General features: G+C 33.7%; 2 protein-coding genes across 4 annotated transcripts; one reads left to right on the plus strand and one right to left on the minus strand.

Annotated features, from left to right (window-relative positions):
* Nucleotides 1-577: 577 nt before the first annotated feature.
* Herc4 (HECT and RLD domain containing E3 ubiquitin ligase 4) lies at nucleotides 578-9,173 on the plus strand. 2 transcript variants are annotated; one of them, XM_070308968.1, is made up of 19 exons: nucleotides 578-1,025; nucleotides 1,858-2,096; nucleotides 2,785-2,971; nucleotides 3,047-3,157; nucleotides 3,256-3,378; nucleotides 3,480-3,755; nucleotides 3,867-4,018; nucleotides 4,099-4,215; nucleotides 4,349-4,609; nucleotides 4,821-4,948; nucleotides 5,145-5,313; nucleotides 5,398-5,691; nucleotides 5,991-6,170; nucleotides 6,286-6,372; nucleotides 6,437-6,622; nucleotides 6,756-7,066; nucleotides 7,160-7,309; nucleotides 7,387-7,726; nucleotides 7,817-9,173. In XM_070308968.1, exons 2-19 carry the CDS (start codon nucleotides 2,094-2,096, stop codon nucleotides 7,967-7,969), a joined length of 3,228 nt encoding a protein of 1,075 aa, XP_070165069.1. In that variant the 5' UTR covers nucleotides 578-1,025; nucleotides 1,858-2,093; the 3' UTR covers nucleotides 7,970-9,173. The 2 variants fall into 2 exon arrangements, with proteins under 2 accessions (XP_070165069.1, XP_070165071.1); XM_070308970.1 differs by lacking the exon at nucleotides 1,858-2,096 and having other exon boundaries at nucleotides 7,817-9,172.
* A 55-nt stretch (nucleotides 9,174-9,228) lies between these two features.
* Nucleotides 9,229-22,283, minus strand: LOC138940262 (uncharacterized). 2 transcript variants are annotated; one of them, XM_070308986.1, is made up of 7 exons: nucleotides 21,884-22,283; nucleotides 17,534-17,696; nucleotides 16,083-16,183; nucleotides 14,089-14,168; nucleotides 12,137-12,412; nucleotides 11,680-11,817; nucleotides 9,229-10,754 (listed from the first exon to the last, which is right to left on the minus strand). In XM_070308986.1, exons 2-7 carry the CDS (start codon nucleotides 17,656-17,658, stop codon nucleotides 10,476-10,478), a joined length of 999 nt encoding a protein of 332 aa, XP_070165087.1. In that variant the 5' UTR covers nucleotides 17,659-17,696; nucleotides 21,884-22,283; the 3' UTR covers nucleotides 9,229-10,475. The 2 variants fall into 2 exon arrangements, with proteins under 2 accessions (XP_070165087.1, XP_070165088.1); XM_070308987.1 differs by lacking the exons at nucleotides 17,534-17,696; nucleotides 21,884-22,283 and adding an exon at nucleotides 16,789-16,892.
* Nucleotides 22,284-24,829: the final 2,546 nt, after the last annotated feature.

Here is a 24,829-nt window from a genome sequence, read left to right on the forward strand (position 1 = left end):
ATAACTCGCGATATATTATCGCTCGAAAGAGTCGATCGAGCACGAATCACGCGCGCTACCAAGACGCGCCGTATTGTTTTTCCGCGCCGCGGGTAATAATAATAGTGCGAATAATTCTCGTTATATTATCGCTTTTCATTCAGGCTAATTTGTATTCAATCCAATCACGAACGCACATGTCACACGTATGTAAACGCGCGGATAAATGCTTTTGAAAAATGAAACAATTCGGACAAGAGACTAATATTCGACGTCGCGTAAAAAAAATATACTTTCTACAAATCTTTTCTCTCCCCACCACGGTCTGATGCGGCACCTGCTTTAATCGTTTAAATTCCTCAATTTATAGTTTATATTTCTCTCTATTTTGAAAATTACATAATTATATAATAAAAAATATATACATATAACGTAAAATAAAAATGTATAATGAGATAAAATTAAATCGCTTTGTTGGCGTAAATGAAACTCGATAAAACATCGCTAGCGAAAAGAGCGAGGCAAGTTGATCACGAAGGAAACATTTATTTTAAAGAGTCTCCAACCGTCTATCTTACATTCTTGTGCCGCGGTTGTCAAGAGGGACTCGCGTGACTGAAAAAAAAAATATATATATATATATATTCAATAATATACATACAATAGTGTCTGTATCCATATGCCAGATTAAGCGCCCGTTATGTCTGATCGTTAGAAAAAAAAAAAAAAAAAATATGCAACGACTGATTCAATTGTGTGAGTCTGCTTTCGACGAGATTAAAAAAATCAACGATCGAATATATAAGCGAAGCAGCGCAAAGCAGTGCCTAGACGTACTGAGATTTTAATGAAGGAATCCAATTACGCACTCTCTGTTCCTTCGCGTTATGCTACGTCGGAGACATCGCGCTCCTCCGTTTCCTTTCATCTCGCTCGTCTCGCTCGCGCGTGTTGCCGTTCAGTCGTCGTCGTTTAACGAAACGTCGAGTTGGTGTCGTGTGGGGAACATGACAACCTAACCATCATTATCGCGGAGGAGAGCTCAGGTATTATATATATAATTCAAATCCGGCCAACTTCGAGTCGGTGATTCGCTATCTTTATCTACACCGTAGTCTTACTTGGAAAGAGATATTCAGATAAAATATTCAGAATTCAGATATATAATTCGAATTTTTTGATGACGTCCCCTTTCTTTTCCTATCGCGTAATTTATGTTTTGAATAATTAACCCTCGATTAAAGAATGTAACGGATCGTGTCTCGCGGCTACGGATATTAGAAGACTCGATTTGGTAAAAAAAAAAAAAAAAAAAAACGGGGGAAGAAATCGTTATTTGTCATCAAAAATAACGTGACTCTTGGCACTCCGACGTCACGATACGATGTTCACGCGGTGTCATTCCTCGTTCTTGAACCACGAATGATCGCGAACAATCCAACTCGCTATGAAATGAAATCATACGTTTACATCATGTTTCAAAAGGAATCTGCCCTCAAAAAATCATTTCATTCGTCTCATCTTTTATTTATTTTTCAGATATATCGTAAAAATCCGATAAATTTCTTTTTTCTTTTTCTTTTATTTTTTTTTATTTTTTTTTGGTATTATGGCGTAAGAGGAAATTTATTCTAGAACGTTCGAGTGACAACGTAAATAGCTGTTTGTGAAAGCATTCGGATTAACCTCTCAGTCGCCTCACCAAGCGTCTTGAGCTTGTCGGCACAAGGCACGAATCCAAATTCTTTTCTCCCGTTAAATTTTACTCACAATATATACATGTATATATAAATACGCGCGAGATAAAAAGACGTCTCGCGCACGTAAAAATCTTCGATTTGGAATTTGAAGTCGAGAGAAATTTTATGGTTTCCGCAGATAGGATTCACGTTCACGATGCGACGTGCGAATAGCGATAAACGTCGCCGCATCTTCGTGGCCGTCACAATTTGATTATTCCCGATCCACGACGCGATCGCGAGCCTGTCGGGAACAGTAGGAAGGAGAATTGTCGCTACAAAGGAGTATTATTTTTAGGACGTACCACGCGTTTCACGTAAATAACACACGTTCCGTCCGCAAGCCTCACGCTTTTATGAGAGATACAGATAAATATGGTTAGTCACTGACACGCGCGATTCTTTTCCCGGCGTGATGTTACATAGTATATCCTCTTTTTAGGTATGCTCGGTTTCACCTACGGATCATTCGTTCGTAAAGTGACGTTATGACGTTTAATCGTGCCTCGTGTTATTAACTCAAAGAGTAACATCAGTGATTTTTATTTATTAATAATTTGTCTTAAGAGACAGATTTAAGAGAGAGTGAGATAATAAAACATATTATATTGATACGTTTATATATTACATTACGGAATAAAAAATAAAAATGAGTGTGTATATATTCTATGAACGAATTATTCATTCTTTGATGAAACCAAGTATTGAGAAAAATTTACATTGTAAATAAATGCTTATTGGCGTGTATAATACTACACAGTATTAAAATAAGGGGCATGAAACATCTTAATATTTAATGGGATTCATATAAAATATATACATATTAAGATGTATATAACATTTAAAAATTTTATTTATTTCAATTTGAAAAATTTTTTCTTACTAATAATAAATAAATAAACAATAATTAATATGCTCCAATATTATCTTGTAATTAATTTGATGTTTTGTCAACTGAAAATGATTAATAAATATATAATATTTGGTATTATACGTAGACATTTTTTTTATGCAAATTTAATAATGTATATTAATTTGAAATATATATATATCTGTGTTACTGTAGGCAAATCAGTTGAAAAGATATTCGACGGATGAAAGTAATTTAACAGCGAAACGATTCAAAATTTGCGAGAGGATGTTTTGTTGGGGCAGTACTATACATGGAGAGTTGGGATTGGGTGGTATTGAGGATGAAAATATTTTTATGCCTCGACAAGTGGATTTTGGAAAAGCTAATGAAGTCGAACAAAGTAAGATCCTCGAAAAATTGTATAAAAATAAAATTTTGGTCGCAAAAAAATATCAGCAAAAATTAAAATTTGTAGTTGCATGTGGAGAAAATTATACTGTAGCCATTACAAATGATGGACAAGTGTATTCCTGTGGTAATAACGATTATGGACAACTTGGTCATGAAAAGGCAAGGAAAAGATTGCGTGAGTAATTTTTAAAGATAAAAATTTCCAATTAAATATGTGACCTAGTGATATTTGTCAGAGATCGCATAATTTTGTATTAATTTTTGCTAAAATAGAACTGATACCTGGCCTGGATGCGTTTGTATTCAAGAAAATAGCTTGTGGCAGTTGTCATACTTTGGCTGTGAATGAGTGGGGACAACTTTTTAGTTGGGGTTGTAATATGAAGGGTCAACTAGGTAATATATTTATTTACAATTTTGTATACTAATATGTTAAAATAACATCTCTAAATTATAATTATAAATGTGACGATTATTATTTATTTATTGTTCCACAGGGTTAAATAGCGTCGATTGTACAGAACGTACACCACGTATGGTAAAAGTATTGGGTACAAGTGTGATAGTGCAGATTGCGTGTGGCATAGAGCATTCGATCGCTCTGACCAATGACGGAGAGTTGTATGCATGGGGTAGTAATACAGAGGGGCAACTAGGAATAGGATCTCACACAGTTACCGAAATAAAACCGAAAAGGATTTTTGCTTTAGCTGCTATACCAATTGCATTTATCGCATGCGGAGGATATCATACTGTAGTTATATCAAAATCAGGTGAGTTTCTATTGCATCGGCATATTATTGAAGAATCGAATCTTTCGGTATCATTTGATTTCGATGTTTGTTTAAACGCATCAACATTATATTCATTGTTTTCTCGAATAGGAGTTGTATTTGCATGGGGGCGAAATACTTTTGGACAATTGGGATTAAATGATACAGAACAGAGAATTCTGCCGTGCCAGCTACGTACTTTAAGAAACGCAAAAGTATGTTATGCAGCGTGTGGTGAGGAATTCACTGTATTCTTGACATTGGTAAATTTTATCATTACATAATATTGTATTTCGAAAATTAATGGGTCTCGATGGTATCTTATTGTCTGTGATTATTCCAGGATGGTGGAGTGTTTACTTGCGGTGCTGGAATGTATGGTCAATTAGGTCATGGAAACGGTATGAATGAAATCTTACCGCGACAAGTTATGGAATTGATGGGTAGCACAGTAACACAAGTAAGTTATAACTTATAAATATAATATTGGATTATAATTTCTTGTGTAATTAAATGTGTATGTATTATATTAATCTTAATTATACAATTTATATTATATATAATATTCTATATATATATATTACATTATGTAGATATCCTGTGGCAAAAGACACACATTGGCCTTAGTACCATCTAGAGGTAGGGTTTATGCGTGGGGTCTAGGTGGTGCTGGACAATTAGGTAATCGCGCCTCACGAAGTGCCACAACGCCGCAAGTCGTGCTGGGACCGTGGTCTTCGGCGAACGGATCATCGATGAAGTTGGATCTGTACTGTAGCCCACAAATCGATTGTGTCGTTAGACACATTTTCAGCGGCGCTGATCATTGTTTTGCCACAATTACCCCAAGAGAAGTGTGTGTTTTCTCATCTCACTTGTGTTTTCACGCAGCTTTTTATTAATTTATTCTTTCCAAGTTTTCAAGCAAAAATTAACTATTTTTTATTTTCTGGTTTTTATAAAAAAAAAAAGAGAGAAAAATGGAACATGCGGTGAAACATTTAATCTTACCTCGTTTCTGTAATAATAATAGACGGGAAATTACTTCTGCTTAAATATCTACAGGATAATATAGAACCAGATGACTGTAGAATATTAGGGTCAACCTCCCAAATTCTTACAGTAACAGAGGAAAAACTAGCTGACTGTCAAAGGATCCCAGCAGGCTCGCAAGTTAATCATGAATTAATGACGTAAGTGAAATGTATTATATTTTAATTAAGAAAAGTTGTGTAATCTAAAGAAATATCAAACTATACATCTGAGCAAAATATTCACTCGCATTTTTTCTTTGCTCACGCATAATATTAGATTACACAACTCTGTTCTAAATGACTTGTGCCACGACTTCATTTATATGGATTTCAATTATTTATCCAATGTTTTCAGTTATCTAGAAACTGTATTCAAAAGTCAAGCGTGTATAAATGCATCTTTTTTACTTGCTAATGATAAGCATTATGGTTGTTCGAGCAAACATCATGGGATTGATCTTGACCGCGCGATTAGATTATTCGGAATTATCTCAGAATTGGAGAACAATACAATTCAAGAATTGGTACGATTCAAGATGTATGATGTACAAAATATACTTAGAATGTTGAACAATATTGAATAATAACATCGTATTCTCTTATTTCAGATTTTTACATGTATAATCGATAGTCTAATGCCATCGTTCACCGATTCTCCGCTCGATATTGAATCCTTGAGAGTGTACATAACGTTACCACTGTATCATCGCTTTACAAATCAATCAAATTACAGCTCTTTACAAATACCATTCTGCAAAGCTGTGTTAAAACTGAAAGCGGAGGCTTATAGAATTGTGAGCATATGGTGGAGCACATGTGCCTCGGCATACTACTTCGAGAGACTAGTGAGGATTTACAAATCCACCGTGTTGCACATTGTGGAGCAATCAACAGTGGAAAAGGTAAGTACATGTAGAAATAGAGCGAATGACGATATACGCAGAAACTATCAAAGATTGTTTTGAGATTTTCAAGAATTTTCCCATCGCATAGATCATACGTTTAGCGTAAACGCAATCAAACTGGTACTTCTATTGGCAGTACTTTGATTTCTTTCCATTGCAAAAGAAAAAAATTAGTATTACAGAAAGTAAAATATATAATTAAAAAATTCGAAATTTTTTAGAGAGAGAGAGAGAGAGAGGAAGAGAGAGATCTTATACATATGGTTATAATACTTTAGAGCATGTATTTTTTGTAGATTGTTTTGTGGAATGAAAATCTAAAAGTTCTCCTAGAGCTGTTACAATTATTATATAGGCTAAATATAGCAGCTGGTATAAGAGTACCCTACGAGATATTTCACTTGCCAGAATTATCGCAACATATAGATATCAACCGTGATTACCTTATGTGGATGTCCGAAGAGGATCGGTCTTACGTAAGTCATCTCTAGACTGTCATAGCGAGTTCCTTAATTCATATATATATAGAGGAAATTATAAGGAATCAATATGAATATATTGCTGCACATTATAATTCTTGCAATTTTTCAGTACCGTAAAATATACTTTTGCAATTATCCTTTTCTATTTGATGCTGAAGCAAAAACCACATTACTCGAAACAGATCAAGCTATACAGGTATAAAAAATAATACAAATTGTTGAGAAATAATTGTATTTTACAATATGTTGTATTATATTAGATGCAATCCGCAATGCATGAAGCAGCATCACGTGTTGTAAGAGATATGATGTTTGGTTTGGCTAGTGTAAATTCTCAACATTATAATCAATTTGTGATGTTGAACGTGTCGCGGAACGATATAGTCAAAGATACTCTGACGCAGTTGTCTCAGTATGATTCTAGTGAGTTGAAGAAACCACTTAGAGTGAGTATCATTCTCTGAACTCATAAAAATAATTAGGCGCATCTTTCATGGATCAAAAAATTTTGACCTAAAGATTCTAAAATTTTATACATATAGTACATATATCTACACGATTGTATTCGAATTCTTTTAGGTTAAATTTCACGGCGAGGAAGCCGAAGACGTAGGTGGTGTAAAAAAAGAATTTTTCATGCTTCTTTTGCGAGAGATTCTCGATCCTAAGTATGGTATGTTTAAAGAATATGAAGAGACAAGAACAATCTGGTTTAGCTCGGACACATTGGAAGATGAAATTATGTATTTTTTGATCGGCCTTCTCTGTGGCCTGGCTATTTACAATTTCATAATCATCGATTTACCATTTCCACTGGCCTTATATAAAAAACTATTGGGTGAATCAGTTGGATTAAATGACATCAAGGATATGTCACCCGTAATGGCCAAGTATGTCATATTCCACATTGACATTCGTTCTAAGATCATTGATTCTAGATGAATCAACAAACTATTAATGAGTATATGCGTTTCCAATTGCAGAAGTATGCAGAGTATTCTCGATTACAATGAATCAGACTTTGAGGAAGTTTTCTGTTTGAATTTCGAAATAACTAGAGAAGTATTCGGTGAGCAGAAAAGTTTCGATTTGCTGCCTGGTGGTAGCAAAGTTTCTGTAACATTAAAAAATAAGTATGTAAGCTTTATCCATATATCATCACTGATAATGTCCATAAAAGTATGAAAGATTAATATTTTTGTCTATGTAGACAACAATATGTGAATCTCTATGTGGACTATATATTGAACAAATCGGTGGAATCGCAGTTTAAAGCATTTCATAAAGGTTTCCATAAAGTATGTGGAGGAAGGGTATTAGAGCTCTTCCACAGTCACGAATTGATGTCACTGGTAATTGGTAATCAAAACTATGATTGGGAGGAATTACAGAAGAATGCCACTTATAAGGAGGGCTATACCAAAAACGACCCCACTATCGTGCTCTTCTGGCAGGTTTTTCATGAATTGCCGTTAGAGGAGAAGAAGAAATTTTTACTTTTCTTAACAGGCAGTGACAGAATACCTATACAGGGTATGAAAGCTATTAAGGTAAGAATGATATCATATTGATGTATAGCTGTAGAATCTTTTTTGTACATCAAAAATTAATTTATCATTTGATATTTATATTTGTTGCAGATAACGATACAACCGATGACCGACGAACGTTTCTTGCCTGCCGCGCACACGTGCTTCAATCTGCTCGATTTGCCACGTTATCAAACGCGCGAAAGATTGAAATATAAATTATTGCAAGCTATCCAACATAATCAAGGATTTTCGCTCGTGTAAAAAAGAAAATTCACGATATAAAGCCTTTTTCATGATTTTTGTAATTGTACAATTGTTAACTCTCTATTTGCATACGAAATTATATCCAATTTTATAAATTTGACAAAAATGGAATTTTCATGAAGAATAACGAGTTCCTCACATAATCGTGTTGATGGTGCACAGAATTAGTCAATCTGTTAATCTGTCTTTCTTTGATGTCTAATTGAAGATCATTAAAAATGAATTCTATATTTTTGTCATTTCATAGTACATGCCTAAACTCAGTGGTCAATGATATAATATAATGTACCCCAGTACATAACAAAATCGAGAAAATATATACAAGATTGTAATCTGGGGAACAATTTTCTATTGTGATAATAACTCTTCGATGAGTTATGAAGTAAACAAGTTATGAAAAATAAAACTAAATTTTTAAACTTTTTGCTCAAATAAAAATTCGACTTATATTAATTGAATTATATCGACTTTTTTTTTAGTTTATCAAAACATTAATATCAATAGAAAGTATAATAATGAAACTGATTAAATTTCGTTAAATTTGGTGTAAAAATTACAGTAAATAATGAAACAATTACGTTTCGCTTGGATATGGAAATCTATCGATATTACACAAGATTTTTAATATATAACTTGTTAGGAAGTCGACAATTAATTGCGAAGAGAAACGTGAGTTATTAATTTATAAATGCGCTTGAATGTATTTGAGTCAAAAAGGGACACGATACTCAGGGAATGTCGCTTAGCAGTTTAATGAGAATGTTTTTAACGCGACAAGCACACAGACAAGTTTCATAACTTTTGAAGAACTCTAATATTTAACATTCGCCAGCACGTTGTTCATTTGAGAGTGTATTTTCGAGCTTGTCGTGTAAACACATAAATATTTAAGATGTATTAGAAAAAGAAAGAAAGAAAAAACAAAAAAAAAACGCGATGATAAAGTTAACAATGCAATTCCGTATGGCGTTTGCATTAAAATAGTATATGCACCGCTGAAAGAGAAGTCTTTATTTATAATAATCAGAATATATTTTTTAGGTTTGTTTTTTATGATGCATTTTTTATGGGCAAGATTTAGACAATTCGAATAATATAACACATATTCGAATTGTATTTTTTGGTGAAATTTCATATGAATGCATATGGAATATTTTGTAAATTGTTGATACTTAGATGCGTTCCTTGTATTATCTATGAAGCAAACGAAAAAATAAAAATATTGATCGTTATGTATCCACTGTTTCCAAAGTTCATTATATAAATTTCACAAAGTTTAATATGTATACACTGTATTATATCAAATTACAATATAGTAGCTATCGGCACTTTTGTCTAGCATAAATTCATATTTATTTATTCACATCGATATATTACATTATTAAAAATGATTCGTCGGTTAGTTAACGGGCAGACTATCGCGCTAAATTGTGTTATGAAACATATCGCGTTTTAGTATAGATTATAGATGATACTTTTCAATACGTTATCTCTCCTTTTGCGTGTTTTTCTCTTCATTCGATCGTTTATTTCGCAAATTTGTCTATATTCGACGTTCGTTATTTTATATTTTCTGTATCGTCGTATTATCTTTGCAATAAAAATACGATCTGCCGCTATCACTCGGAATATCTTAAGCGATCGCTTTTGATCTGTCACTTCTTTGATTCGTATAACAAGCGTTAGTTTTGTAAATCTGTTTGTAGCTCTATCACAACTTTTGTAATTCTATCACAACATTGAATTCATTTAGATCAGAAATTTCCAAACTGGAGACGCGTTCACGCAAGCAAAAATTTCTAAATTGTGGAAAAAGATAAAAAAACAACCCTGCACGAAAAAGAAAAGACATACAATATTATTAAATTATCCTCATTTTTCGATAAAAATATAGGTATATTTAAAGACTTCTACTCTTTTTCGATACACGGATTAAGAAAAGAAAACGCGACATTCATGACTCTGGAAATCTCTGAACGATGATGCCCGGATAATGAACCGAATATGCCATAAAATATAAATTGGATTTTTATATAGTAATTATTAATTTACGCTATCCTGAAAACATGAAAGAAAACCTGAGAATCAGTCTCAGTATATACAGATTCGTACAAATTCGAAATCCGGATTGGATAATTTTCTTGAAAACCGAGAAGCGCACAAAGTGTTATATGGAAGCGAGATTTCTTAGTATCTGGACCACATTCTGAAAGAGTAACAGCACAGTAACTTGTGCGCAGATTTATGGTCCAAATATAAAAGAAAAAACAACATCGTAAAACACAATTTCGCGATAAAAATCTTTCACGTTTGACTTTTTAAGACTCTAAATCGTTCTTCATGCGCTTCTCTAATTTCTCGCGAATCTCTGAAGATCCATAAACAGCGTCCTGAGCATCTCGGCAATTTTGAAAACACCTAATCGGAACACGGTCCCGATGAAAAACTCAAGACGATGCTTCGTGCTCGTTTCTCAAATATTATTATCGTTTCGAAATATTTGCTAATGATGGTAAGCCGGTGTAAAGTATTGGGTACCCGGCGGTGCTCGGTAGCCCGGATAGCTATTGTTCAGAGCGTGCTGCGCGAAGAAACCGCTATAGTCCTTGTTTACTCGGCGGGGCCTGAAAACCGGGCCTTTCGCGAGGTCTATCCTGGCCCGGTTTTCCGCCTCGACCTGAGCTTTCACGGATGCCGGCGGCCACTTCAAGTCCCCTCGCATGTTGCCTGTTGCCGGAGCTTTGGTCGCTGCAGGTTGGGCCTGGTATACCGGTGCTGGTATCTGGAGATTCGATCAATAAAACAACGACGGAATATTGAATAAATGTTTATGAAACCACAATGTACAGCTATTAATAGTTTGAATGTTTTGTTTAAAAATATTCAATCTCTCGATTGAAAAAAACTTAATACAATACATTTATTTTTAAAACATATGATTCTTAGGACAAGACACCAGAAATCTCGCGGAAATATCTAAAAGAATAACATTTTTGTTAGTGATGCGGAAAACATTATTCTTCTTTGAAGTCGACTCGAATTATAGGAACAGGCTAGGGATGCGAGATATTCTTAGAGATAAATTTCAGACGAGCAATGTGTAATCGATGTTAAGAACGCCCGAAATATTTAACGGCTGATATGCTGCCAAAGGCTCGCTAGTGTAAGGCTTCCGCAAAAATATTGTATTATATCATATCACTCCATCCGACAGCTCGTGTTTACTTCTCTTTACTTCTCTCGTTTCTTCGAAGCTTTCATGTTTTCGTATTCTGTTTTCTGTTTTCGCTGTTTGAGAAGGCGCGTATAATATTACTGTATTATTTTTAGTAAGATTAAAATCGTGTGGGAGATGTGTAACATAATATCGAACGTTTATCAACACGTATTGTCGAATTCTCGCAATGTATAATACAAAACGTTTGATTCATATATAATAACTGAATTAATTTAAACTTATATTATTTCATTACATTTTACATGCAAACCGAGTAAAAAATATAGGATACGAATATCGTATTAAATTGCAAAAATATATTGTTATGTTTGTATGAGAAAAAAATAATAAAATAACAATGTAATAAATTTGTATTTTTAAAGAATTATTATTATATTATATTCAGAGAATTATTGGAGAATATTATTTACTTGGCAAAACGAATGTTAAATTCTTCAAATTGTCGCTCCACCTCCCTCTAGATTCTTACCTGTGAGATAGGCGGCTCAGAACGAAGGACGATAGTGGATGGTGGTGCCTCGAACGCCGCAGGAATAGATGGATGATAACTGGATTGATTCTGTTGCTGCCTCTGCGGTGTCCGGTCGTTGGAACCCTGGGGGTGTTGCTGAAATACAGAGAGGATAAACCAGTAAGTTTCATCGCACACTGTCGCATTGGAATATTGTTTATCATACCCACGCAACAATATCTATACCAGTTGCAGTATCTTGTAAATTTTCGCTAAAAACATCTCTTACGACACATCGTTCCCGAATTTGAATTCTACGTAACTGTTGTATTTCGCGCGATATGTTTTTTCTCTCACATCCAAGACTGCAAGTGCTCGCAATGTCATCGCACAGTTTCTCTTACCGGAAACTATTCCCGGCTCTTCCAAAATTGCGGAGGACCACGTCAGTCACGTCCATGCGAACATCACTTACCTGCCAAGGCTGGGATTGTTGATGCTGACTCGGAAACGAAGGATGCTGTTGATGCGGAAGCGGCGAGGTCGCCGGGGGTGTCACCGGCGCCCAATTCTTGGGATTCGTCTGTTGCTGTTGAAAATGCGATGGTTGTCGCAGAAGTGTACCGCCAGGACTGACCGGCGACGGGGACGATTGGACGGCTCTCTGCGGTGTGACCGCCGAGGATGGTTGGGGTGACGGACCTGACGTGGGACTGCCCTGGTACGAGCCGAGATCACCGTACCCACGGGTCTTACCGGAGGAAAACAGATAATTTTGTTCAGGCTCGAGCGAACACGCGGATTAGCCTGGCCTCTCTTCTCGACAAAGAGAGGAATAATGTATGTTTTTGTGTACGAGAATCTGCGAGACAATATACGTTCGCGGAAGCGCAGTTTACAAGAGGATATATTGAAATCTTTCACTGTATCTAATTTAACTTTTAAATCGCATCGATTTTATTATCATTTCGCGCATTTTCATTTCAAGATACAATATAAAAATTTACTTATACAAACACTGTGAATCCTCTAAAAATATTAATTATTTAATTTTTTCTAATTATTTTCTAAATATATAGTAACTAATTTAAATAAAGTGCATTAAGTTGATATTCTGTAAAAGTTTAGATCTAAAGATTGAAAATAATATGTAAAAATATTTGTAATCGACCTAAAAGAAAGATAAGCGCGATTTTTTAAATAATTATAAATATATTGTATATAAAACGATTATTTAAATTAATACAACTTGTAATTTTACCACGATTCGCTCGAGCCAAGCATCATTTGCTTTATCAAAACAATTGTGCACCAATTTAACAAAAATTTTCTTTTTTTTTTTCTTTTTGGTTTCCGGCAAATGAGTCTGTCTCGACGATCACAATGATGTGGCGATTTATGTATTTAAGAGTGTGATCCAGCTGTGCTTATGTTGATATTGGAATGGGATGTCTTCGTATTCTCATTTTTCTAACGATATCAATATTCACTGCGTGCATCAATTCATTGATGGAATCAGAGATGGAGAACCGCATTTTAGATTGATGTAATTTCTCTATCTATTTAAGATATGATGAGAGATATTCATAATTTATATGATGTTAAAATTTGGCAAAAAATTTAATTTACTTAATTTCACAATTACATTAGAATAAAAATTTAATTTGGTGCTTAATTATGGCAATATATATATTAAAATTAAGAAAAATTATTTAAAAATTAAAATTTATTCCCACTTTATCAGTCAAATTTGATAACTTAATTCAGAATCTTGTAAAATTCTGTATATATATTGTGCTTCCTCCATCTCAGCTTCGAGTAAAGTAAGACTGATATGCATACACATAGAGAACGAACGTGAACAGTACATAAAAGAAACATGTAACGAACATTGTTGCATTCACTCTACACGCATGGCAAGATGCAGGAGGAGCTATTGTAAGCTAATTGGACATAAATAATATTACGAAAAAAATGCAGGCAACATGTAGACATTCCCACAAAGTGTCCGTGTCTTTTCGGATCTTTTTAAAGTAACTTGCATTCGAATCTTTTGCACGATTATATTTGTTTGTTTTGTATAAAATAATAAATGTGTTGTTACACGAGAAAAAAAGGTAGCGAAAATTGTGTTAAAAATTATTTTATGTGAATATATTTTTTTTTCCTGTATATAATACAGCAATATAATAATAGAGTTAATTTTTCTTACAATTTTTCTCATTAATATTTTATCTTTTTTTTTTACTTTTTTATTTCTTTAAATATATTAATTTTGCAATATGAGGAAAAGATAGTGAATTTAAGAATCAATCATTTTATTACTGCCTTTTATTTTATCAGAGCAGCGTACGCGCGAAACGCGTAGAAACTAATATCTATAGAAGGAAATATACCTGTGTAATATCTAATTATTTATCATCTTACCTTCGCTTGGATGGGAGTTTGCTCCACGTAGTCGAAGTCTTGATCCTCTGGAGGCGGTGGCCAAGCTACTCGTTTGAGACCTAAGAAATGATAATAATAGAAATTTGCAGAGCCAAAGGCCGTTATTTAGTTTTTATTCCGTTTTTACGATTATGACGTACAACTATTTTAATAAATTAATAAATTAACTTAACGATTTAACTAAACAGTATTTTTTTAAAGAAAAGAATTATCCTTTAATCTTGGACAATGTTCGAAATAATGAAAGTAGATACTATTTTTAGATACTGACGTCTTTGTAGATTAATATAAATATTCGAATATTCTCCTTGGCATCGACGTTTATTTTTCGTAAGTCTTCCAAAAGATATCCACATATAATTTTATTTTACAATATTACTAAATTATCTAAGGTGTTGTAAAATATAATCGATTTCAATCGATAGCAAAAAATTATGTTATTTATTTGTCACTAATATCGAATTATATCCACTTAAGTAAGATCATCATTCTCATAATCGTTATATTACTGTCATATGTATAATGATCATATCATTACCGTAAACTATCGCCAATTCTTATCGACGCACTTGATCTAACGTTTATCACACTGCATGACGATTGTCGATAATCGCAGCGATATCATTACATGATATTTCTGTCAATATTTATCATTTTATCCGGGATAATACTTAATGACGTATAATTCTAATATTAGACAGCTCTTACACATCGATTGGATCATACCGCGAGTGTGTCGCAACGGGCAAATATTACGACACCCATATGGGGTCGCGCGTCGTTAATCGCGTAAAGTGTGCGAATATATTTCCTGGCAACTAATAAAACTCGCCTGGATTTTATACGTCACATACCGATTCGATTCTCAGGTGGAATTTGCTAGTTTAGTTCCGGAATCGCGAAGACGAGCGCGACTCTGCCAAAACGGACACCCGCCAACTACTAACGCCATGGCGAAGTCACCTGTACCTTTCATTATCGCGGAAACTTGCTGGCTACCGATTTTAGAGCTTTTCTGGTGACCGGCCAAGGAGTGGGGAGGCATTGTGTCCGATCAAGGAGGGGTAGCCCGCGCCCTAGAAGAGGGCATGTAAAGAATTCGAGGGATCTCTATATATCTCGATGTATATCTCAATGATCTTACAATAAATCGAAAGATTCAGATTTATCTCGACGATAATCCATATTACTTTTTAAACGCTGCCTGTCATAAAAAATTCTATAGGATTAGAATAACAAATATATATAACAAAACATTTTTTATTACAAAATATTATAATACACGCTTTTTGAAAATTAACTAACTTTTCATTAATATTTCTTTTTGGTGGTCATTAAAGCAGTAAAATTAGCGCAACTCTTGATCCTCACGGATTGAGCAAAATCTCAAAAACATGCTTGAGAATGATGAATTTCTTTCTCCTAATCGAAGATTTTTAGGAAGAAATTAATGTGATGTATTCACAAGGACGCCTTTTTCGAATATAACGCTCGGTGTTTGCCCACTGAAAGACTCGTGTATTTTGCGAAAATGTATTACTAATCCGATGAAGTTACGTCTTTGAGTCGCGGCCAAAGCGTACGGTATAACAAGAATAACGGCTGTGTCATGCTAAATTGAAAATATGTTGCCAACGATACCGACATTAATTTAAAAAATTCATGTCGCCAGTGATCACTGATTCGCAACCGATATTCGCGATATTTGCATTATTATGAATCAGCGCAATTGTTATGCGATAATGCTGCAATAAATCTTAGCGTGCAACGAATTAAACAGTAATTAAATTTATTCGAAGAAGCAAATGTAAATTCGGACTTAATATCTCATTATCAAAATATAGATATTTTGAAAAGTATTATAATGTTTTACACTATTAGATTGTTTTACATTATATTATGGTGTAAAACAATCTTAAATTATACTTCAAGGGATACATAATATCACTTTTAAGAAACGTTTCTTTACTTACTGGGTTGACCACCGCGTTGCCTTACTTCTTCCTCTTCGAGCATACGTAAAACCGCGCTATTTTGCAAATTAGCTGGCTTGGCCAACTGGTTGAAGTCGATTCTGGAAGAAGAAAAATCCTCTGTTCAAAGCTTGCTTTATTAATTATTTCGAACGTTCTATAAATATTCAATTTTCTAAATAATTTTGCATTCACTTTCCAAAGTAAGTGTTCATAGACGACTATATTGAATCGTATAAATAAAAGGAGGCATAATCTTTGAAACTAAAGTATTTATTTTTATAAAAGATATGTGTGCATGTATGTGAACAATAAATATGTGTGTGAGATGTGTATTATAATTTTACATAAAAAGAAAGAAACTTATATGACATTTACAAGCCAATATTTCTCAAAATATAGTCAATTTTTCATAATAAAAGGTAACAGACAACGTTTTGTTTCTGTCTTTTGCTTCGCTTTTACTCATATCATCCATTGTTTCATGCATCATTGGCGAAAGTCGAACGTTAGCATTGAATGGAACGAAGATTCTTCGCCTGTCAATAACCAACGTGCAAAACCGCGAGTTGAAGAGCTGCCAAGTCGTCGAATAGGACCACAAACTTATGGAAAGTAGAAACGTATTAATTTTCGAGAAGATTCGAAAGGAAAAACTCGTATTCTCTGCAGATCTTAAAAATTTGTAAAAATCGATGATCATCACCTCTTCGTGGTGATCATCTCGACGCGGCGCGGATAGCAGATGACGATGACGATAACGGAGGCGAGCCGGCGCGTCCACGGTTCATGAAACGCGAAACTAAGTCAAGTACGAAGAGACACAGCCGTCGGGCTTTGCGCAGGACGGCGATGAAGAGTCCGGCCTCTTCGGCCGTTTATTTCTAACCGCGGCTGATGATTCGACTCTCTGAAAATAACTAACACCGCGAACGGCATCGACGCCGTCGGCTGATTCACGCGGCGTCGTCGCGCGACCGACATCGGCCGCCGATCCGAGCGATTGCGAGACACGTGAAACACAAGGCGAAGGAGGCTGATGCTCGATGATTGACGCAAGGTGGTCGCGTCGACTAGTTTTAGATTCACCGGGCGGTTTCGGCGGTAAAAGCATCGTGAGTCATTCAAGTCAATCGCGAAGATCCGCAGGATGCATCGGGGCCCTGTTCGCTCCGTTTTCTTTTAAATTAGGTCGAGAAATGTTTTCGAGATAAGGAAAAAATAATTTTCCTCTGAAACTAACTGATATAGTTAGTGATTATAAAATATTTTTTATAACATGTTACAAAATTAAAATAATATTAAGGAAAGGATAATTTATGTTGTACTTGTCATTGGAAAATTATTGCGACAAATGATGAGTTGTTTGAGAATTAATAAAGAGGATTTTTTTAAATCTAAAGGTGACAAGTTTAAATTATTCCTGCATTTTTCACATCAAAAAGGCTTACCCGACTGCACCGTTAGCTAAGATTTGAGTCTGCCTGTCTAGAGTCTCTTGTATCACTTGTGGCGAATATAAATTAATAGGAGAATTGAATTGTTTGTTCACAAGCCTCGCCTTTTGAGTGGCCATGTTGATACCTTAATCTCGAGAAATCTATTCTTTAATTACTGCAACATAAACAAATGTTCTTGTAAGAGAGACAGCGATATATAGAAATATTAAAAAACTTCTTAAATGTTAAGGATTACAATTACGACGATATTAATTAAATAATTGAGAATTGTTTTCGTAAAATAACAAGATTTTCAGGAGGAAAAAACATTTTATTGACTTTATATAATTTCATTCCAATTCTAATTTATATACTTTTATTTCCAAATCTTGTAATCATCATACAAAAATAATACTCAATCAATATTAAATAATGGAACAAAAAGTGTCATGATCTAATAATATGAGAAAACATGTTTAAAATTTTTTTTTAATCTCGTTTGTAATGCCAGAGAAAATAATATTACTTATTGTATGAAGCATGTCACGCGCAAATTATCATTTATCTGCCATCATCGCGCTATATGCACGCGAATTCTGCCAAAATCCACTACATCGAATCGCGTATCTATAGAATCTTCTCTTATAGAGCAAATATCTGTCTTACTAATAACGATTACGTACGCGTCTGCAAATTAAGCGCGGCAGTAAATAACAAAGGCAATATTTCGTTTTTGTGAAAAATTACGATCGTTAAGCTGCCGTGATGCGATTATCACAAAGATTCACGTGACATAATGAATGATGACATTTCTAGATGAGTCACGCGTATCACGTTTCAAATCGATCGTTAATCGCGCAAGACTGAAGAGCGAGCGCAATTTCGGAAATTGGGTCATCTCGAAGAGATCGTTCAACGATCGTTCGAAAATGTTTGGTTACTCGATCTCACCCTGAAAGAGACAGATTCTACAGCCACAACGTGAGGTATTATTCTCAGACTCGTGCCAAGAAATTCGCGCAAGGACGCACGCACATAAAGAAATATCGAGTATTTAATTGAAAAAAAATATAATCGATGTTTTCCTCATGTACAATTCATCGACAACCAGTCTCGCATCTACAGAGAAAAATTTTAAATTACGTCCCTTTCTCTTCTCTCCTTTCATAGAGATACGCAGTTTAATAGATATATTAGAAAAATAGATATATTTTCAACATTTTATACTTTTACATATGTTTCTTTCATTACGATTTAATTTAAAATATGTGAGTGTATTTATTTGTTAACGATTTTTAAATTAAGTCTGGTCACTTCAGTAGCGATCATCGCGAGTTCACTGACATGCGTGCGAAATAGCTGGATGCTTTCTGTTTTTATCGCATCGTATAACGGATCGCAAAAAAATATATCGTTTCACGAATGGCATCTTTATCACCCCCGTGTTGATTCTCTCGGAACACTTTACATCCCTCTTCGCGCGTCGTTGAAAGATTTAAACGCGCGTGTCTATATCGAAAGCCAGAAAAAACTCACGGACTTGGAGATGCGATTTACAGCGATTTACAGATGAAGAGCATTCCGTTAGTAAATATCTTCCGTGAATTCGACGATATGTGAGAAAATATACGAAAAGATATTCAGATTGCTCCAAAATGCGATGCGCAAAATCTTTCCTCAAGGTTTCTTGTTCAAATTTATCAATTTTGTAGGCGTTTTTTTATAAACAAACCTACAATATATACTTATTCTTATTCTATACTCTCGGAGTGTATAAATACTAATAATATACAATACTTTAGTCATCTGTCTAAAAATCTATAAAAATTAAACGATTAAATGTGACCATCTTTTTCTTCTTCCCTCTATTCAGTAATTCGATTTTTCTGGCATTCGCTTAATCGATTTCAAAAATCGTAGATCTGTTTAATTCTTGAAAATCTCTCAAATTCTCACTGATACGTCCCTGTTGGGCACCCACCGGTGGCTTATACCACGGTTATTTTTGCCTAGAAATTCCTCCGAATATATCTACATCGTCCGCAAAATCTCTACTTCTCCCTCCTCCTACCAGCTGGTCTTTGGAGCGCGCACACTCTCCTCCGGGTCGTATTGAATTACATTAAAGCTCACACGTCATAATAAAAATCGGTTGATAATGGAATGTGTGCCGATTTAATAATAGTACGGTATTATAATCGATATTATTGTATTTGACGAAATTGTTACGATAATTTCTTGCGATGTTTTCACTAATTTAGAGTCATATATAAAATACTGATATTAAAAGTTGAAATAAAAATTGAAATGTGAAACTCGCTTACATAAACACTAAAGATTGGTCCCAATTTGTTACAATTATAATTCAGTTTATCTCCGATCGTATTATAAAGACTAAATTGTAAATATATAAGAGTTATCAAAAGTTTAGAATCGAATTCCATTGTCTAATAATTAATCGAACAAGTACGATAACTATTTTCGCATTTCTCGGAATTTACGGGATTAGTTTTCTCTCTCTTTACGTAACTCATATCTATTCCAAATTGCATCGATATTTGAACGACGATGTCGTGGTCTCATTGAACATTGTTTCCATTCATGCGTACCGTGTCAGATGCAATCAATGCAAATATCGCGCGAAATGATCGATTCTTCGAGATCATTCTTTATCCTAAATAGAACGAATGTTGGATAATTAACAAGTAATAATATTACAATGGTCTGTGGCATCGAATAAATGTGACAATGCAAGAATTTTTCAATGGTACAATCAGTAGCTATAAAATCACTATAAAATTATAAATATTAATTTCATCATAAGTGAATGATAAATAACAGCAACTTTTAGCATAATCAGTAGAAAGAGAGAGAGAAAGGGATTTTTCTTTTCTAGAATATTTTTAAAACTTTTGAGATATTGAATATTAATACTAATTATCCAACATTTAGCTAAAATTTATCTTGATCGTAAAAAAATTAATTTCAATATTCTAAAATCAGTCACTGCAAAAATACAAAAATTAATTCTGTAAATGCAATAGAATACTTATTAATTTAATCCCATTATTTTTCGCAGAATTATGATACACCGATAATCGTAAGAATATTGCACGACGCGATCGGCCTCAAAGAGAGGGTGATGATTTTTCCGCATTACGTTGTTTATGAAGTGACGCACAACGTGTCGCCTATTTCTGGCGGATTGTTTCAACAATATACGATACAGCGTCGCGTATAATAATTTTTGGCCGTCCGAATTGTGACGGATTCATCTGTGGTAGTTACAGAGCGATACGAATAGACGGGGCGACGCGCCGAAAACATTGTCGTGCAAATTTCAATCAACACTTCATCTAAAAATCACGGGATATTCCCGAGATGATCTCGTTTTTGGCGAAGCAATTCTGTGTTTTCAGGCAATGCATTTCGTTGACTCACAATTCTTAAACCATCTCGTCAATTAAATTTCTAATTTAATACAACTTTTTCACATAACATAAGAGATCGAGACTTTACACTGTAATTAAATTCTTCATTATGTACTGCCTGATTTATATATCACGAATAAAAGAATTGGATATGATTCAAAATATATGGAATACAATATACATATAAAAATTAATTTTTCTATTTAATTTATCTATGATTAAACTTACAATGCGCGATCTACAATTCTTAAATTATCATCTAAAAATTTCCCAAGAACATATTTTAGAAATGCTTACAATTACATGTAAGAATCTATAACTAAATCATTTTGATTATAAATCATTGTTAATATAATCAATTATTCTTATTCTTTTTATTGTAATTACTAACGGCTTTTTTAACTGTAAATACTATAACTAAATTATTTAATTATCTAAACATTTGACAATTAGGCTGTTAAATACCAAAATGGGTGATTGAGTATGAAAAGTATCTTACCAATAAAAAAATCAATTATAAAAACGTAGCGATTGATCGAATTAAAAAAAAAAAAAAAAAAAAAAAAAAACTCTAATAAGCAATTATCAATTGACTCTAATTATCAATTTGAGTTATCTCTAAAGATTTAAAATTGTCCTCTTTTTATTCTATTTTCTTTATTTTTACTTTATATTCCTCAATTTTTCTTCGAATTTTTGTATTTTATTACAGATTCTTTGATTTCTCTTTTTCTTGTATTCTCGATATTATCTTCCTCAATTTTCACACTCCTCCTGGATCATCTGTATCTTCCACAGTTTTCACTTTTTAAGTTTTTCTTTGTCTTTTTTATTCCTGATCTGACTTCCTGTATCTTCCGTTTCTCTGGATTTTTCCGCGGAATGCATCGATGACAACGATTGATGCAACATGTGTGAATGCGGCACCTACCTTCGCGCTGATATACGTGGAGAACACGGGTTCCTCGGGTGGCGAAACACACTGGACTCTCGGAAAAGCCAAAGCACCGGAGAGTGGTAGAAGACAACTATCGTCGGCCCCCTCCCTCACCCGGAACCGCCGAATTCGTTCTGTCCTCTCGCCTCTTCCCTCATCGCGGTTATTTTCGACACCCAGGATGTTCTCCCTCTCTTTCTTTCTCTTTCTTTAATGTTTGTGGCATTCGACGGATTTCCTGGCAATCTCGCGGGAAAGCCTCGTCTGCATCCTCCCGCATTTCGTTTTCGAAAAATCTCGACGTGATTTACATGAACTTGAGGGGCAGAAACATGTCGTCGATCGTGTAATTGAGAGAGTGCGAAATTTATTTTTAGTCAAAGTATATCACAAAAAATCGCATGGATATTTCTTTTCTTTTTTATTTCTTTACGCAAAACGTTCGACTGAAAACGACAATATAAAATCGCATATAGATGTCAAACTGCGTGACGTCAAATGTTACTGGAATTTCTGCAAAATAAATTTCGCAAAAGCAGCTAATATATGAACGAATATCTTAAACTTTTCACATTTCCTATGTCCTTTTTTTAATTTGATACTTTTCTTTCAAATATTCATGTGTATCGTATTGTGTATTTTATTGCGTTCTTATAAAATATACACGAGAAGTTCGAAGCTTGGCAGAGAAAGATCAAGACATATATCATTTATGAATCATTTATGAGTATTTCGTAATTTTCGTAAGTATATCAAAACATGAGAAATTGGCGCCAATTTACATATTTTATGTGCAATTAGAAATTTTTTTAAATTAGGAAATGCGATAAAGCTTTTCTCGAAAGAGAGATGCAAAACAAACGAGACTTTCCCGGAAATTATCAAGAAATTTACCGAATGTCGCAAATATCAAAGGAAAAGAAAAAAAAACCTTAAAAATAGATTTTGTTACTCGGAATTATCCGTTATTGACAAACTTCTTAATTAATATTGCATGCAAGCATATTAACCCTCCTTCATTCGTCTATATTTGTATATATATACTTAATCTTCCTTATGTATATATATTTTCCAAGAGATCTTTGTCCGATGATCAATACCCGATGATAGCATTCTTTATCTTGAGTAATGAGACAAAAAAAACGGAAACAATTGTCTATCCACATTCGATAAGTTTTACTCGCAATATCTTAACGCAACTTTGTCGAGGATTCTACGCCATATGGAATTGAAAAACGAGCTAGCGTTCACAGCCGGTAAATCGTACGCTTTGTGTAATCTATCTCGCTAATGTAAATAAAAATAAATCAGATTAAAGTGCTTTAACGTTGTACTTTACCTTGTTTACGGAGTTTCAAGTTGTCTCGAGGCGAAATGTGTTTCTTTGTTGGAGATACCCGCTATTTAAATCGATTCCTATAAAAACATAGATAAAATTACAATCGGTATCATGACGATGCTATCAGTAATTTGTGCTTATGAGTAAACTAATAATATCAATAATTAAATAAAATTTTAATTAGATTTTATAGAGTTGAATATAATTTTAACCATAATTTATAAATATAATGTTAATTCATAATAAATATAATAAATAAAATTATCATAAAAAATAATCATAATAAATAAAATTATACCATAATTCATAATAAATAAAAATTTCCGAAATATTCCATATCAAAACATCTTATTTTTAAAAGATATTTTGATTACTAACATTGAAGATAAATATTTCTTAAAATTAAAGAAATTTTTAAAATCTGTAAAAATAAAAATAAAGTATTTTTTCGTCACGTTATTTTCCACGCATTGCTTATTGAAACATCTTCATTTCAGTAGATTCAAAAAATATTTTTATCGAAAGCGTTATTTCCTGAACAGATGTTCGCAAGGAGTGTTTCTAACCGATAGTTTCCGTTTGAGAACGTTACTTTTGCGGGAGCAGATCTCTACGGCGAAGTATTAAGTAATTCTAACACCAATTGATATGAGAGTTTTTTAATTTCGTTATCTCGCGTGTGTCTCTACGACGATGTTTTTCTTATCATGGCAATATTATTATAAACTGTACATAATATTATCTTACCTTTTGCGATAATATCGATTATGTGAAAGCCGCTAATGAAATCATGGGGTATTTATTGTCTTGCGACGTTATCGCTGTATTCATATGACTTTGATTTCTGCATTACCGTCTTTGGAAAGAGATCGGTGCCTGTAACCGCGCAACCAGTCATACCGTAGCACATTCTTGTGGTCATCTCCTGTACATCAATATAATTTTATAGCATATTTTAATTATTTTATGTCGACAAAACTCTCGCAGAAATATAAAATTGTAATTATCAATTGTTCAAAAGAATATTTTTAAATCGCGTTCAATTATTGAATTAAATGTATATTTTATGAAACATTGTGATCATTGTGAGCATTTTAATTTTATATAAACAGTTTTTTGAGAAATATGTCGAAAATAAAGATTGGCCTTCCATTTCAAAGCACTTTTTGCAAACATTTGTTTCATAAATAGAGCTTTCGATAAAATATTTTGGAATGCATAGAGATATTTCAATACAGAAAACAATGTGACAAAAAAAAAACAACTTTATATACAAACTCATTTTCTCTCTTTTAATCTTCCTTTTTTTTACTCCTTTAATTTGTATTATATTTTTATAAAACTTTACTTTCCTGTAGTTACAATCTACGATATATTTACGCTTTTGATTGCAATAACGATCATAATGCATATTTCAATGGAGAGAGTAAAGACTAGACATAAAAAAAAAACAAAAAAACGATAGAAACAATTAATTTTTATAACTCGATTCAACTCGATAACGAAGAGGACCTGGAACTGCGTATCGGCTATGAAATATTTCACCGACGAGAGAGAAAGAGAGAAAGGATTAAACTCTGGACGGGGTCCGTCGATATACC

The sequence above is a fragment of the Polyergus mexicanus genome, unplaced genomic scaffold (genome assembly GCF_030449975.1).
Source record: "Polyergus mexicanus isolate NDT 795.1 unplaced genomic scaffold, iyPolMexi1.0 SCAF_16, whole genome shotgun sequence".
Taxonomy (NCBI): domain Eukaryota; kingdom Metazoa; phylum Arthropoda; class Insecta; order Hymenoptera; family Formicidae; genus Polyergus; species Polyergus mexicanus.

What these genes read in the sequence shown, in the direction of transcription:
- Herc4 (XM_070308968.1), top strand. An exon ending in AAAGGCAAGGAAAAGATTGC is followed by an intron (nt 3,158 to 3,255) that starts GTGAGTAATTTT and finishes TTGCTAAAATAG; the next exon opens with AACTGATACCTGGCCTGGAT. An exon ending in CCACAATTACCCCAAGAGAA is followed by an intron (nt 4,610 to 4,820) that starts GTGTGTGTTTTC and finishes AAATATCTACAG; the next exon opens with GATAATATAGAACCAGATGA.
- LOC138940262 (XM_070308986.1), bottom strand. Translation starts at nt 17,658, where the DNA reads ATGGCCACTCAAAAGGCGAGGCTTGTGAACAAACAATTCAATTCTCCT. An exon ending in GCAACGCGGTGGTCAACCCA is followed by an intron (nt 14,169 to 16,082) that starts GTAAGTAAAGAA and finishes ATCATTTCTTAG; the next exon opens with GTCTCAAACGAGTAGCTTGG. An exon ending in AACAATCCCAGCCTTGGCAG is followed by an intron (nt 11,818 to 12,136) that starts GTAAGTGATGTT and finishes TCTGTATTTCAG; the next exon opens with CAACACCCCCAGGGTTCCAA.